Here is a 14,387-nt window from a genome sequence, read left to right as displayed (position 1 = left end):
TTCATATAAGAGCAATATTAGAAATTTCTTTCTTAAATAACATTACTGTGTGATCAGTGATAACACAGGCTCTAACTCATAATCAGACCACTCCTGCTCTGAACAAATAACTCCAAGTTATTACTCAAGTACTGCAACACACCCCTCCCACAAGCATAGACATCAATGGATGCATGGTACAAATAGACAAATCAAATGCAAAGCTTGCATTTGCAGTTTCTCAAGCTTGCTATAATTCCTTAAATAAACTTACATCTATGCAATCTTCTCTATGGTTATACAAACTTTGGAACGTTGATATTTGCTTTTTTTTGTTAGACTTCAAATGGGATGTCTGTATGTGATGTGCACGAGCGCGCACACACACACAACAATATGATGTGCAGACACATACCATACAAGCTTATTCTCCAGTGTTTTACTCTCATATCCTCAACTACCTCAAAAATTACTAATTAAATAAAATACAGTGGTTCTCCCTGGAAAATACTGCATGTGAAATCATTGACATTAGAATATACTACAATCCATTACTCTGTTAGTAAATTGCTTTTCATATTAAAATGTTAGCAAACTTACATCAACTTCAGAAGGTGCAGTCAAGTGACAGGGGGTCTGTTTCCACAAATCTACACACTGGTAAAAGAGAAAACAAAAATGTATGTTAAAGCTGAATGAAAAACAAATGTTGCAAAAAGGCTTCTTTTTTAAATATCACTTCTAAAGCAAAGAAAACTGCTAGATCATACAGACATTTGAAAACAAAATGACACTTTTCTGATGATGCCCCTCATTTTAAATGCTAGCTTCTTGCTCCACAACAAAATAATTCTGCTAAGACACTACATAGCTAAGTGGCAACATTTGCTTTGCTAACTCTACAAAATTTAAAATAAAATATAGCACAAAGATGGAATACAAAAGTGCGCAGTTAACCTCTGTGCAGATGGCAACCAGAAAAATTACCTGTAAACTAAAATGAACAGGTAATAGAAGCAAATTCTTAGCCATTTCTTCAACCCCACAAGTACTCAAATTCTGCTCACTCAACTGCAAAGATCTACCATAGCACCATCATCATTTAGGACATCGATCTACCATAGCACCATCATCATTTAGGACATCGATCTACCAAAGCACCATCATCATTTAGGACATCGATCTACCATAGCACCATCATCATTTAGGACATCGATCTACCATAGCACCATCATCATTTAGGACATCAATCTACCATAGCACCATCATCATTTAGGACATTGATCTTCCATAGCACCATCATCATTTAAAACATCAATCTACCATAGCACCATCATCATTTACGACATCGATCTACCATAGCACCATCATCATTTAGGACATCGAGCAAGCATGGGCTGAGTAATGCGAGGCAAATCTCTTTCATATAATCTTTGCACCCATGGAATGATAATGAACAGAAGGGAAAAAAGCAACTGACAGATGCCACTCATATATGTAATGGTGCCAAAGACCACTGCTCACACGCACCCTGTAGATTTCAATGCTTCTGACACCTGAATGAACAGCATAGTGACTACATGGCTGAGTACTAATGAAATACTGCTGGCATTGCACTTCTAGCATGGCAGTCATAATAAATATGTCTCGATTGCTTGCGACACACAAACAGGATTCTGAAGCAGGTCTGAAAGAATGATACAAATCGAATTTGTTTCTTCTTCCCACTTTTGAAGACTGTCTTGATGGTGAGCACAACCCACATGACCTGAGATTGTTAGTAACCAGGCTGGTGGAACAGCTGGTAGTAAGGGTAGCACCAGGCTGCTGGCACTAACTCTCCCTTCCTGATGGGGATTGCTTGGTCCACTGTATTACAGACGTCAGATGGAGGAAAAAAAAAAAGGGCCAGCTACATGCATGTCCATCTAAAACTGTACAGTGTACCATGGGAATCTGCCCTTTACCATTAATGTGCTGGAATTACATGAACATCTTTTATACTGTTACTTCAAAGCTCATCTTGTTGATAATGCTTTATCATTTATCTTTTACATTTTATCTATGGAGCATTGCACTGGTGTGTGTGTGTGTGTGTGTGTGTGTGTGTGTGTGTGTGTGTGTGTGTGTGTATATATATATATATATATATATATATATATATATATATATATATATATATATATAAATATATATATGGATTCACTTTATATCCTTGAAATACTGAAATATCGCAATTCAGTATTTTGAAGCTATAAAGTCGAATCTTTAAAATCGCGAAATTCAAAATCTCGCCCACGGGAGATTTTAAATTTTGAGGTACTAACGCACGCACGCGCGCGCACACACACACACGCGCGCACGCACAATCCTCCCCACACACAAACACAAGCTCTCTACTACTGCGCCCCCTACTTATATATTCTAACTCCGAGGTTGCACTACACAAAAACACACACATCACCACCACACAAGCTACATTCTGCTCGCACGCATACACATCACAGCAACAAAACACACTAACACACACCACAGCCCCTACACAAAACCCTTAACACACACACACACACACACACACACACACTTACCTGAATCAGTAACCACAGCGGAAACCTCAGAAGCACAAAATTCAAAACATCCGGTATCCGAGGTTTTGAATTTCGCACTTCTGAACTTTCGCTCTTTTCTGGATTCCACTTTATGGGCTTGAAATACTGAATTTCGACATTTCAGTATTTAGAGCTTCTAAAGTGAATCCATATATGTAATCTGGGGAAACATTTTTATTTTAATTAGTCTGCTTACGCTAATATGTGCCAAAATTTAGAAGAAAAGTAAAGTTGTTAATATGCCCTATGTTCCAAGTTTGTATCTTCTGTGACTGAGCTAATGTATGTAATTAAGGGGTATGATGGGATAAAGCCTTCCCATGTAGGGGAGCAAAGGAGCTAGGTCCCTCAAAAAAATTTGTTCACTGTGTGATTTGGGTGGTTTCGTGTATTTAAATGTGGTTTTCATTGTTTGAGATGAACCACGTTACCAGATACTGTAACCATAATATATCAGGTTTGATACATAAAAGTACTCTGCATGACATCATCAGGGATTTCGCAGCAGATAAAATAATTCAGCCTTTGTGGAGACTGCCATGATCCTACAGGGGGAGAAAAAAAAAAACTTCCTACAGCTTCTTGGATGACAGCTCCATCTGTATACCATTCTGGCCTCCAGCATCAGCTACAAGAGACTACAGTTAAAAAAAGGCTAATATCAATAACAAAGGAAACAAATGGGGATGTGGTGTGCAGCGACTGAAGCAACAGGGGAAGATGGAAGAGGCTGACTGACCGCAGGAATTTGGGAGGTAAGGACACCCAAAAAACTTCCTACTGTTGTGAAATAACCCTAAATGAGGAATTAATGTACATTCTGCAACAAATATCCAATGACCAGGGTTGCCTTATGATGTGTATGCTGCACTTTTTAATACACATATGAACCAAACAAGTTCTACACTTTACTGTGCAAGAACCTACTTTTACTCCAGATCTTGGAAGCAGCTCAGACATGTCTTCCTTACTCACTTGAAATAATCTCCAGCAATCTACAATCAGATAAATTGGGATCAGTTTTCCAAATTTGACCTCTTTTGCCATGGGTGAGGTAATGCAACTTTTTGGTATGTCCTACCTACATTCACTCCATTCCTTCCTTATCACACTGATCTTATGAAATAATGAGAAAAGATAAAGGCATAAAAAGTACAGTTGTGTACCTACCATAAATGTAGAGTGTATTCACTGCTGCAGTCATTATAATTGGGTTATCCTGCTGGCAGGCTACCCGCAGTCGGCCTGAGTTCCAAAGTCTAGGTCCGGCGTCAGTTGCTGTTGCCTCCTCCCTGACATCAGTGCTCCAGGGGTATAAAAGATGTAGCCAACGCCATTTTCTTCAGTTTTTCTTGCTCCAGATATCAGGTGCCCCTAAAATGGTAGGCTAAATTATGCCAATAAGCATGCATGCACAAAAAAACAACTTTTCCTTCATCTACAAGCAAATACACCACATAGGTTGTATAGAATAGAGAAGTTAAGATAAGTCCCAGCAAAGAAAAAAGGGGGATGGTGGGAGGGTAACCTGGACTGCAACAGTGAATACACTCGGACATCTACATTTATGGTAGGTACACAACTGTACTATGTTCATCGTGTTTCACTGTTGCAGTCATTACAATTGGGTTGAATCACAAAGCTGAGGTTGGGAGGCTGGTGCTAAATAGGATTAGGTGAGGCTATCAGGCCCTGCAGAACTGCAGTGGCAAAGCCTGCCCTGGATTTAGAGTAGAGAGGTAAGTGATAGTGCTTTGTAAAAGTATGCACTGAACTCCAAGTTGCAGCCTCCAAGATGTCTTTGGTTGGTACTCCTCTGAGGAAGGCTGCTGAAGTGGTTGCTGCTCTGGTTGAATGTGGCCTAATGCCTTTAGGCACTGATTTGCCATGCTGTGAATAGCAGAAACGAATGCAGTGACCTATCCACTTTGAAATAGTCTGTTTTGAGATATGCTTGCCTTGTGATGCTGCAGCATATGCCACTAGAAGTTGTTCAGTCTTTCTGAAAGCTTTGGTTCTGTCGAAGTAGAAGCGTAGCCGTCTGTGAATGTCCAAAGAATGCAGAATTCTCTCACCCTTATTCTGTGGGTTTGGATAAAAGGTAGGCAAATGAATTGTTTGGTTAAGGGCCACACTGGACACTACCTTAGGCATAAATGTAGGGTTTGTCCTTAGAGAAACCCTGTCAGGATGGAAAATGATAAAAGGTTCCACGGCCATGAGTGCCTGTAACTCTGAGACTCGTCTAGCGGAGGTTATTGCTAGGAGCAGAGCTGTTTTCCAGGATAAGAATTTTATATCAGCTGTAGAAGCTGGCTCAAGCAGAGGCAGTGTGAGTTTTTCCAAGACATAGTTGAGGTCCCATGCAGGTATTGGTGCTCTCCTTGGAGGTCTTATGTTTTTGGCTCCTCTGAGGTACTGCCTTATTAACGGATGAGAAAAAATAGGTGGTTCTGCATTGTAATGAGCTGAAATGGCAGAGGCATGAATTTTAATTGATGAAAAGGAAAGGCCTTTATCCAGCATCTCAGTTAAGTATTGCAAAATCTGCTGAATATTTGGAACAATCGTGTCAACACCTTGTGCCTGGTTCCAAGCACAGAATCTCTTCCATTTTTCTGCATATGATTTTCTAGAAAGACAGGTAGCAGCAATGCCAAAGTACACCAATAAACACGAAGAAAATTTTAATAAAATAAAGCGCTTTTCGTTTGCTACTATTAGCAAACTTCTTCAGACAATATACCAAATCACATTCAGGTTATATATACCTCCCCCTTTTACATTAATTGACTAATTATTTAATTAGCCTACCAAAACGAATACTACTCTACATTACTTCACAAGTTCCAAAGCCATCCACTGTCACAAATAGATACAAAACTATTATAAAATACTTTGATAAAAAACTAATCTAGACTAATAAAAAAGTGGTAACAAATAAACCAAAAAGTGATATTTATAATTAGTGTTTAAAAAAAAAACATGTTTCCATACGAGTCCTTTAAAGTCTTATTAACACTTATAATTGTACTAGTGTAAACTTCAATATGAAAGCCATCCACTGTCACAAATAGATACAAAACTATTATAAAATACTTTGATAAAAAACTAATCTAGACTAATAAAAAAGTGGTAACAAATAAACCAAAAAGTGATATTTATAATTAGTGTTTTAAAAAAAACATATTTCCATACGAGTCCTTTAAAGTCTTATTAACACTCATAATTGTACTAGTGTAAACTTCAATATGAACCACAAATATTAGCATTCATTTTTTCATCATGGGTATTTAACCAATATTATTACTTTATCCTAAAATCATCTTTTCAAACTTTTAAGCTTTAACACACTACTCAAGCTACAATTTTCATTTATGCCTGGTAAGTTGTATGCATTAAGCCTAATCTGCCAAAACAACTCCAGTTCCTCTAATTTCAGTGGTGTAGGGCCACTTGATCAATCACTAAAAATTTAAAGCAATGCCCAGGAAACTCCGCTACATGTTTAGCCAGGGCATTATCTTGTTTATTCCTGCTGATGGCATAAGAATGCTCATACATACGATCCCGGAGTCTTCTCTCCGTCTTGCCTATGTAAAATGTTGTTTTGGCAGATTAGGCTTAATGCATACAACTTACCAGGCATAAATGAAAATTGTAGTTTGCGTAGTGTGTTAAAGCTTAAAAGTTTGAAAAGATGATTTTAGGATAAAGTAATAATATTGGTTAAATACCCATGATGAAAAAATGAATGCTAATATTTGTGGTTCATACTGAAGTTTACACTAGTACGATTATTTATAAGTGTTAATAAGACTTTAAAGGACTCATATGGAAATATGTTTTTTTTAAAACACTAATTATAAATATCACTTTTTGGTTTATTTGTTACCACTTTTTTATTAGTCTAGATTAGTTTTTTATCAAAGTATTTTATAATAGTTTTGTATCTATTTGTGACAGTGGATGGCTTTGGAACTTGTGAAGTAATGTAGAGTAGTATTCGTTTTGGTAAGCTAATTAAATAATTAGTCAATTAATGTAAAAGGGGGAGGTATATATAACCTGAATGTGATTTGGTATATTGTCTGAAGAAGTTTGCTAATAGTAGCAAACAAAAAGCGCTTTATTTTATTAAAATTTTTTTCGTGTTTATTGGTGTGCTTTGGCATTGCTGCTACCTGTCTTGTTTACTAGTTTTATTTTTCGTGTTTTTACTTGTTGGAGTTTATGATTTTATAGTGCTAGGCCTCCTGGCCTCCAAAATGACATCCATCACTGCTTTAGAGAGAGGTGTGACTTGAGAGGCTACATTATTTGCCATGCTGCCAGGTTTAAGGTCTCGAGTTGTCTGTGCAGTATCCGACTGTGAGGAATTTGAGGTAATGTCCAAGCTGGGCGTTGAAACACGCTCTTTAGGATTGGATACCAGTGTTGGCAGGGCCAGTCTGGGGCAATCAGTATAATTTTTGGTTTCTCTTGTCTGACGTTGAGGAGTACCTTGGGAAGGAGAGGCAGAGGAGGAAAGGGATATACTGCTAGATTTTTCCAGCTGAAAGATAGAACATCCACTTTCCATGCTTGCTTGTGATTAGTCCTTGTGCAGAATTTCTGTAGTTGGTAGTTGTGAGGAGAAGCAAATAGGTTTATGTCCGGGCATCCCCAGGTCCTTGTTATCATGCTGAAGACTTCTGGATCCAATTTCCGCTCGTGGGGATCCATTAGCTTTCTGCTTAGTTTGTCTGCCAGAGTATTTGTCCTTCCTGGCAGGAATTGTGCTTGCAGATGTACTTGGCAAATCAATGCTGTGTCCCACATGTTCATGACTAGCCTGCAGAGGGGGTAGGAATGTGTGCCTCCCTGCTTGTTTATGTACCACATTATTGTAGTATTGTCCGTCTTTATTAGTAGTTGTCCTGGATGAAGTAGATCCTTGAAGGCTGTCAGGGCATTCTGAACAGCTAGCATCTCTTTTTGATTGATATGTAGATGCATTTGACTTGCGGACCATGCGGCCTGAATACATCTTCCTGCCATATGGGCCCCCTAGGCGTAATCTGATGCATCTGTTGTGAATGTCTGCTTGGCTGTGGGTAAGGTGAATAGCTATCCCGTGTTGTGGTGACAGGCTGTTGCCCACCATCGAAACTCCTGTTGCAGGCAGGGAATGAGGGTAATTATTGTTTCCAGGCTGTGGCAATGTTGAGTCCAAACACTTTTTAGATACCATTGAAGTTTCCTCATATGCAATCTTGCATATGGAATTAGCAGAATGCAGGATGCCATATAACCCAAGGCCTGCAGAATTTTTTTTGCAGATAACTGGGTCTTTGTTGCCAACATTTTGAAATAAGTAGTCAGTTGTCTGTGTTTGTCTGGTGTGAGATAAGCCATCTGGGCAGTTGTATTTAAGCTTGCACCCAGAATGTTTATCTCTTGAGAGGGTAAGAGTTTTGATTTCTTCTCGCTTACTCTCTACCCTAGACTTGTTAGTAATCTTTTTACAAACGCCAGATGCTGTAGTAGAATGTCCTTGTTCTCTGCTTGAATAAGGCAGTCGTCCAAGTAAGGATATATTTGTATTCCTCTTTGTCTGCAAAATGCAATCACTGGTGCCAGGCACTTTGTGAAGACCCTGGGCGCAGTAGATATGCCAAAGGGCAATGCAGAGAATTGGTAGTGCATTGAGCCAGTTTTGAATCTTAGAGGTATCTTCTGCATGTTTGTCTGACTGGGACATGCAGGTATGCCTCTTTTAGATCTAAAGTCACAAGCCAAGCCTTCTTGCCCAACATGGGCAGAAGCTGCTGTACAGTCAACATTTTGAATTTTGGAATATCCAGATATGTGTTTAGAAGGGATAGGTCCAGTATTGGTCTCCAGGCTTTGTCCTTTCTGGGTACCAAGAACAGTCTCGAATAGAATCGTTGTCCCTGCTCTTGCTCTGGTACTTGTTGAATGGCCCTCATATCCATGAGGGATGAAACTTGTTTTTGTGCCTCTGCCCATTGATTGCGTGGCAGGTCTGGCATACCGTTTAGCCTTGGCAGGGTGTGAAAGTGGAACCTGTAGCCTTGTGAAACTATATTTAGAACCCATTTGTCCTGGGTGATCATGTGCCAATTTTGTGAAAAAAGTGCTAGTTTTCCCCCCAAAGGGGCTGCCAAAAGATAAGTGCTTGGTGCTGGAAGTGGAAAGTCATTAAGACTTGTTTCCTGTATGGCTGTGATTTTTTCTCTCCGCTCTTGGACGTTGAAGCACCCCATTGTTTAGGCCTGTATGAGCCTTGGGGCTGTGATCTGCCTCTGGGGCATCTGTATCTGCCCCTTTGTGGTCTATCTGACATTGGAAAGGACCAATTCTTTGTAGGCCAGTTCCTGCTAAATCTGGGAGGATGTACCTGCAAGAAATCATTGACTTTTGCACAGATTTAGCTTTGTCCTCCATTTTCTTCAACACCTCTTCTGCTTTAGCACCAAACAAAGTATCATGCTGTAAAGGAGCGTCTAATAGTTTTGCTTTAACATGATCAGGCAGATTTTATTCTTTTAACCAAGAATACCTCCCAATGACAGAACCTGTAACAGCGGCCCTGCACGAGGCCTCAAGAGAATCAAAACCACATTGCAAAGTATGTTTTCCAACTTGCTCAGCTGCATGCAATAAATCCTGCATTTCTTTATTGTCTGCACATTCTGTATTTGCTGACATTTTCTGTTTAAAAAAAGACATCAGATATTGCTGATATTTAAGCATATGAAATTGGCAATTTAATGCTCTCACAGCCAAGGTAGCAGAGGTATAAATCTTTTTTTTCCCCATCTGTCTAGGGCCCTAGAATCCCTATCAGAGGGGATAGGGTTTTTTGCAGAAGAAGCATTGACCCCTTTGAGACCCTGAGAGATGGCTTCTGGGTCAGCTGCAGGGTTCTTAAGAGAGAAATCTGTGTGAATCAGGAACCCTATAATATCTGTCTGGCTTAACAGGGGCTGGTGGTAGAGAGTCTGGAGAAAGACTGGACTCTGAAAATACATCATCTACAATATCTAAAACAGGCGGGATAGCAAGGGGCATGTGCTGGGGCAATAAAAGGAAGTCTCTGAGCCTTTTCTTGGATTCTGAGTAATCTTGGCTCTCCCAGTGGAAATGCTCCCTCATAGTATGCAGTGTCTCCCCAAAAGAATACCCTCTGGAGGAGAGGCTGAAGGGATAGATTCTTCAGCATCAGAATCCTCATAGGGAAGAATAGAGTAATCCTGTTCAGAGGAGGAATCAGAGGAAATGGAAACCTGGTCTGAAGATTCATATTCTAACTCTTGCCTAGGTCTCTTATCATGAGGTGGTTGGGAACCCCTGATCAAAGTAATAAGGTCTTTGGCCATTTTAAGCATCTGTTTTTTAGGCATGGAGGCCTGTCCAGGTGAATGCTGTACTTGTTTCTTTGTCTTTAGAGCTGCTTTAGTCAGCCTTTGTAGCTGAAGTAGGTTTCACATATAACTGTGTAGGCCTGAAAACACCCTCTAAAGCAGATGCCTACTCAGCCGCTCTGGACCCATCTGAGGAAATAGTTTCCAAGTGTCCAATACCTTGAGTTTCCAGAGGCCTTGTCAGCTCCACGTGGGAGTCGGAAGCGGCCTGTGGCTCTGAGGTAGCGGGCGTCAGGGGCTGCGAAAGAGCCTCACTGAGAACCGGTGACAGGCCTAGAAGAAGCCTCGTCATTGGTTTTGGATCTCGGATGCCTGTCTTTCTTTTTGTTTTTTGTAAACTCCGGTAGTCGGCTGATCCGATGGCATTATATAACTAAATCTTCTGCCAAAGTAATGGAATGCAAAATCGTACCGACGCTTAATAGTGTGTTGGTTAAATCTAGCACAAAACCGACAACTAGCAATGTTATGGTCAGGGCCTAGGCAAGGAATACAGTAAGAATGCAAATCCTTATGAGGTATTTGCTTCCCACAAGAAATACAGTTATTAACTTTTTCTGACATCGGTCTGGGGCAAGAAAAAAGTTTCCCCAACGGGGTACTTAGCTTTAATGAAGACTTCGAATCTGAAATTAGAATTTGAAAAACTCAGGAGTCGGCTGACCGGCACTTGCGAACTGCTTTTGCTTCGGGCACCATGCGGCAAGAAAGACTGAAGAAAATGGCGTTGGCTGCATCTTTTATACCCCTGGCGCACTGACGTCAGGGAGGAGGCGACAGCAACCGACGCCGGACCTAGACTTTGGAACTCAGGCCAACTGTGGGTAGCCTGCCAGCAGGATAAACCAATTGTAATGACTGCAACAGTGAAACACGATGAACATCAGACTAACTGGTAGTAGTAATCTTGTAATCCTCTAGATGTCATTGAAGGTGAGAAAAAAAACTGTCTATGTCATGTTGGGGGGGGGGGGTTGTCAATAAATAACGCATACAGACCCCAGTAGATGTGGTCCAACCTCACAGGTGCTACATTCCAACTGAACAGCTGTGAACTTCATGATTAAGTAGATCACTGTGGCAAACTCATTAAACTTAAAACTACATGCTCAACTTACAATAACCAGATGTTATATGCTCCCAATATTTCGGACAGAGTACTCTGCACAGAATTTTTTTAAATCTGCCAACTCATTACGCTTCAAAAAATCATGCTTCCAGTTAACTCTTTCTTCTTCATCACACCTTCAACATTTGCCATCTACCTGAAAAAAAAACAACTTTTTGAAGTCTGTTTGGGGTACAAAAATACCTATGCAAACAATTCCAAGCAAAAATCCTAAACCTTATGGGCTTTGTTGCACACTAGGGAGCCTAGGTGATCCAATTGTTCTTCCTCCTATTGTTCCCTTGTAAATTGCTTTCCAGCCTCTCTTCCCAGTCTTTTCTGACCTCCTCCTCTGACTGACTGTAGAGTTATCATGCAACATTCTGTAGCCCCTACTAATTAGCCCTCTTTAAAACAGCAGGTTTCTGTTCTAGACTTGACAGAAAACTCCACCACTGCACGTCTTTCACTTACAACTCCCTTATCCCTTTTTTCTTTGCCTATACTCTGATAATCTATGGCATGGAAGACTGTATCTAACCTGCAGTCCAAACTTTTTCTTGACTCTGTCACAATCCTATTACCTTTCCCTCTCTAGTTATTTGCTCCTTTGCCAGTTTTCATCACCAAGTTCCAGTCCTCCTCTATTTTTTGTATCCCAGCTTGCAGTAATAAAGACTCCAAAATCTCCTTTTTAATCCACACTCTTAAATGCTTCATCTGATTGTGCCCCCCTAAATATAGGTATTGCTAAACCAGTTCATGAGTGGGTACATAATTTAAGGCTGTAGCCTTTGCTGTAACTTCACTAATTGTATACCCTGTAAGACTTCAAACCATCTCAAAACATTCCACATCATCAAAATTGAACAAAATATCATCACTTGTAGATAAAGCCAGCTTTTTTATTACAATATCAATTACATCCTTGAATTTCTGGATTCCTTGCATTCTTTACCAGTTGCTTTAAATATAAAGCAAATAAAGTGGAAAGAGGAAACCCATGCCTGGTTCCTTTGTTCACACACAACTTAGCAGACAGCAACCTTTTTACGTTAATTCTTGCCTCTGAACCTTCGTATAGCCTCCTAATTAACCTTATTAATGCATCAGAGAATGCAAATGCTTCCATTTCACTATTTAAAATCCCAGCTAACTCTTGTCAATTGCTTTCTTTGCACCAAGACCCACTAACAGTAGTATTTTTTACACTCTGCTTCCATTTGGAATGTTAGTGTTCTATTAATGTGATCAACTTTTGCCTCCTCTCAACAAAACCACACTGATCTATCAATTTTAGCAACACCTTTGCCATTGTTTTGGTTGTTACAAATGCTTTCTAATCATGGTTTTAAAACTGAAATGGGCCCATCTGAAGCTAGGTCTGACAGGTCTTTACTGTTAAGTAATACAGCCACCACAGCTTTCTTCCAAAATGCTGGTGCTTCCCCTTCTTTTAAAAATACTATTGAACAAAATCTTCAAGATCATTATCACTTTCTTGCCTCTCAACTTCCAAACTTCCATTCCTACAGACTTCCAGAGAATGTCATTATATTGAGCAGGGATTTTTATGCCTGCACTTCTGACAATTCCCAAAGTCTACTCTAATGCTCATCTGGTTTATCCTACTTATCCAATCTGTATAAAAAAGTGACTATAGTAACAAAAGCAAAGACAGACACAAACAGTGAGGGGCACCAGCAAAGGCAAAAACATATCACAAGACTTGGACAAAATGGTGGCTCTAACCTACACAGCAGAACAAGAATACAGAAAACTCTAAATGTGACAGAAATAACTGGAAGGATCTGAATTTAAACCACTCCAAATTGTGAACACTGAGACAGAAGGATAGAAGAGGAAAAAAGCTGCAAAAAAATTGAAGCATTATCACTAAAAATTATAAATAGCCTGTGTCTGTCTCTTGAAATGCAAGCTCTAACTGGCAAATAAGATCTTGTGAAAATCACTCTGGGAGGTTTGATGGTGTTGAAGCCTTAAAAAGTTTCAAAGGTTTTGAGTTTCTTATAGGTGTGGTGATGCTGAAAGTAGTTTATACAAAACTAGTAGGCGTAAGGATAAAGCAGTAACAGGTGTATGCATTTCCATACTTTGAATCTCAACAAGGAGCCCTTTGTCTTACATTGCCTTCTGCAGTATTCTGGGAAACAAGAATAAAGGAGGGAAGGCATAACAAAAGCCAGTCTTCTAAGGAACTGAGACTGCATCCACCAATATGGCTCTCTTCCAAAGGCATCTGGAGAAGAAATTCTGGACATGGTGACTCCATCAGGAAGTAAACATGTCTCTCTCTGGGTACCCCAAAGGAAAAGGAGTATATAGAAAGTATGCAGGTTCAACTTCCGCTCATGAAGACTGGAGGAAAATCTACTCTGATGACATTCAAGGGAATTCTGCACTCAAAGCACGAAACAGACCTGGAGATCAACGTTTTGCTTTGATGCAACATCCCGGGCCACACAGCTTAGCCTGCTCAGGGAGTAACACTTTGTGATCTCTTATCTGTTGATGTACATGTAACTGCAGTGTTGTTTCTGAATCCTTCCCCACACTGCTGAGTGTTATCACCCAAAGACACAGAGCCTAAGGACCAGTTCAAAGATCTGAAAAGCATGCATTATAGCTAATACCGCCTTGAGGATGGCGTGCCTTTCTCTGTTGCACTATGACCGCTAAATTTGCAAATTACCCTGTGTCCTTTCCCAAACATAAGATGGATGTGTCAAAGTCAGAATCAGACTTCCTTTATGATTACTTCACTGGCCCAACCCCTAAATTCGCTCTTAATGGATGGAAGGCAAAATCACTTTTTCCACAAAATGGAAATGTTGACACCAAAGCTTACTCGGGTACCACACAATTTTTCCTTACTAGCAGCCTAGTCAATGGGACCACAAGAATAGTGGTGGATATGTAACACAGAGCTTTCAGGATGGTTCATGATGTCAGTTCCTTGGATGAACAAAAAACTGAGAACCGTGATCTTCTCTTGCAGGAGAAAATGAAACTTACATACTCACCATAGCTATGCATATGTACTAACCATTTTCATTCTTCCTCAACTAACGAGTCTCGGATCAGAGTCAGCCGCTTCTCTAGATTCTAGGATCCAACTCTGGAGCTCCTCATAATGCCCCTGACCACTGCATTACCTCAGATTGAGATTGGTGCTACTATAGCATCTTAGAAATGAAGAACATTATCACAGTACTGCAGAAAAGGTGAAATAGTAACAGA

The 14,387-nt window shown here is 40.0% G+C and overlaps 1 protein-coding gene across 9 annotated transcripts in view; it reads right to left on the bottom strand.

Moving 5' to 3' along the window:
- Nucleotides 1–14,387, bottom strand: part of SUPT20H (SPT20 homolog, SAGA complex component) — a 991,190-nt gene that overhangs the window by 417,139 nt on the left and 559,664 nt on the right. For all 9 annotated transcript variants that reach the window (XM_044073324.1, XM_044073326.1, XM_044073328.1 and 6 more), the window contains one exon: nucleotides 580–636. In XM_044073324.1, the coding sequence (XP_043929259.1) occupies nucleotides 580–636 (57 nt within the window). The remainder of the gene's footprint in view (nucleotides 1–579; nucleotides 637–14,387) is intronic.

This window comes from Protopterus annectens, chromosome 5.part1 (assembly GCF_019279795.1).
Source record: "Protopterus annectens isolate FY-2018-M chromosome 5.part1, PAN1.0, whole genome shotgun sequence".
Lineage (NCBI taxonomy): Eukaryota > Metazoa > Chordata > Ceratodontiformes > Protopteridae > Protopterus > Protopterus annectens.
The sequence above is the reverse complement of the archived record's forward strand: the minus strand, read 5'-3'. Positions and strand labels throughout refer to the sequence as shown.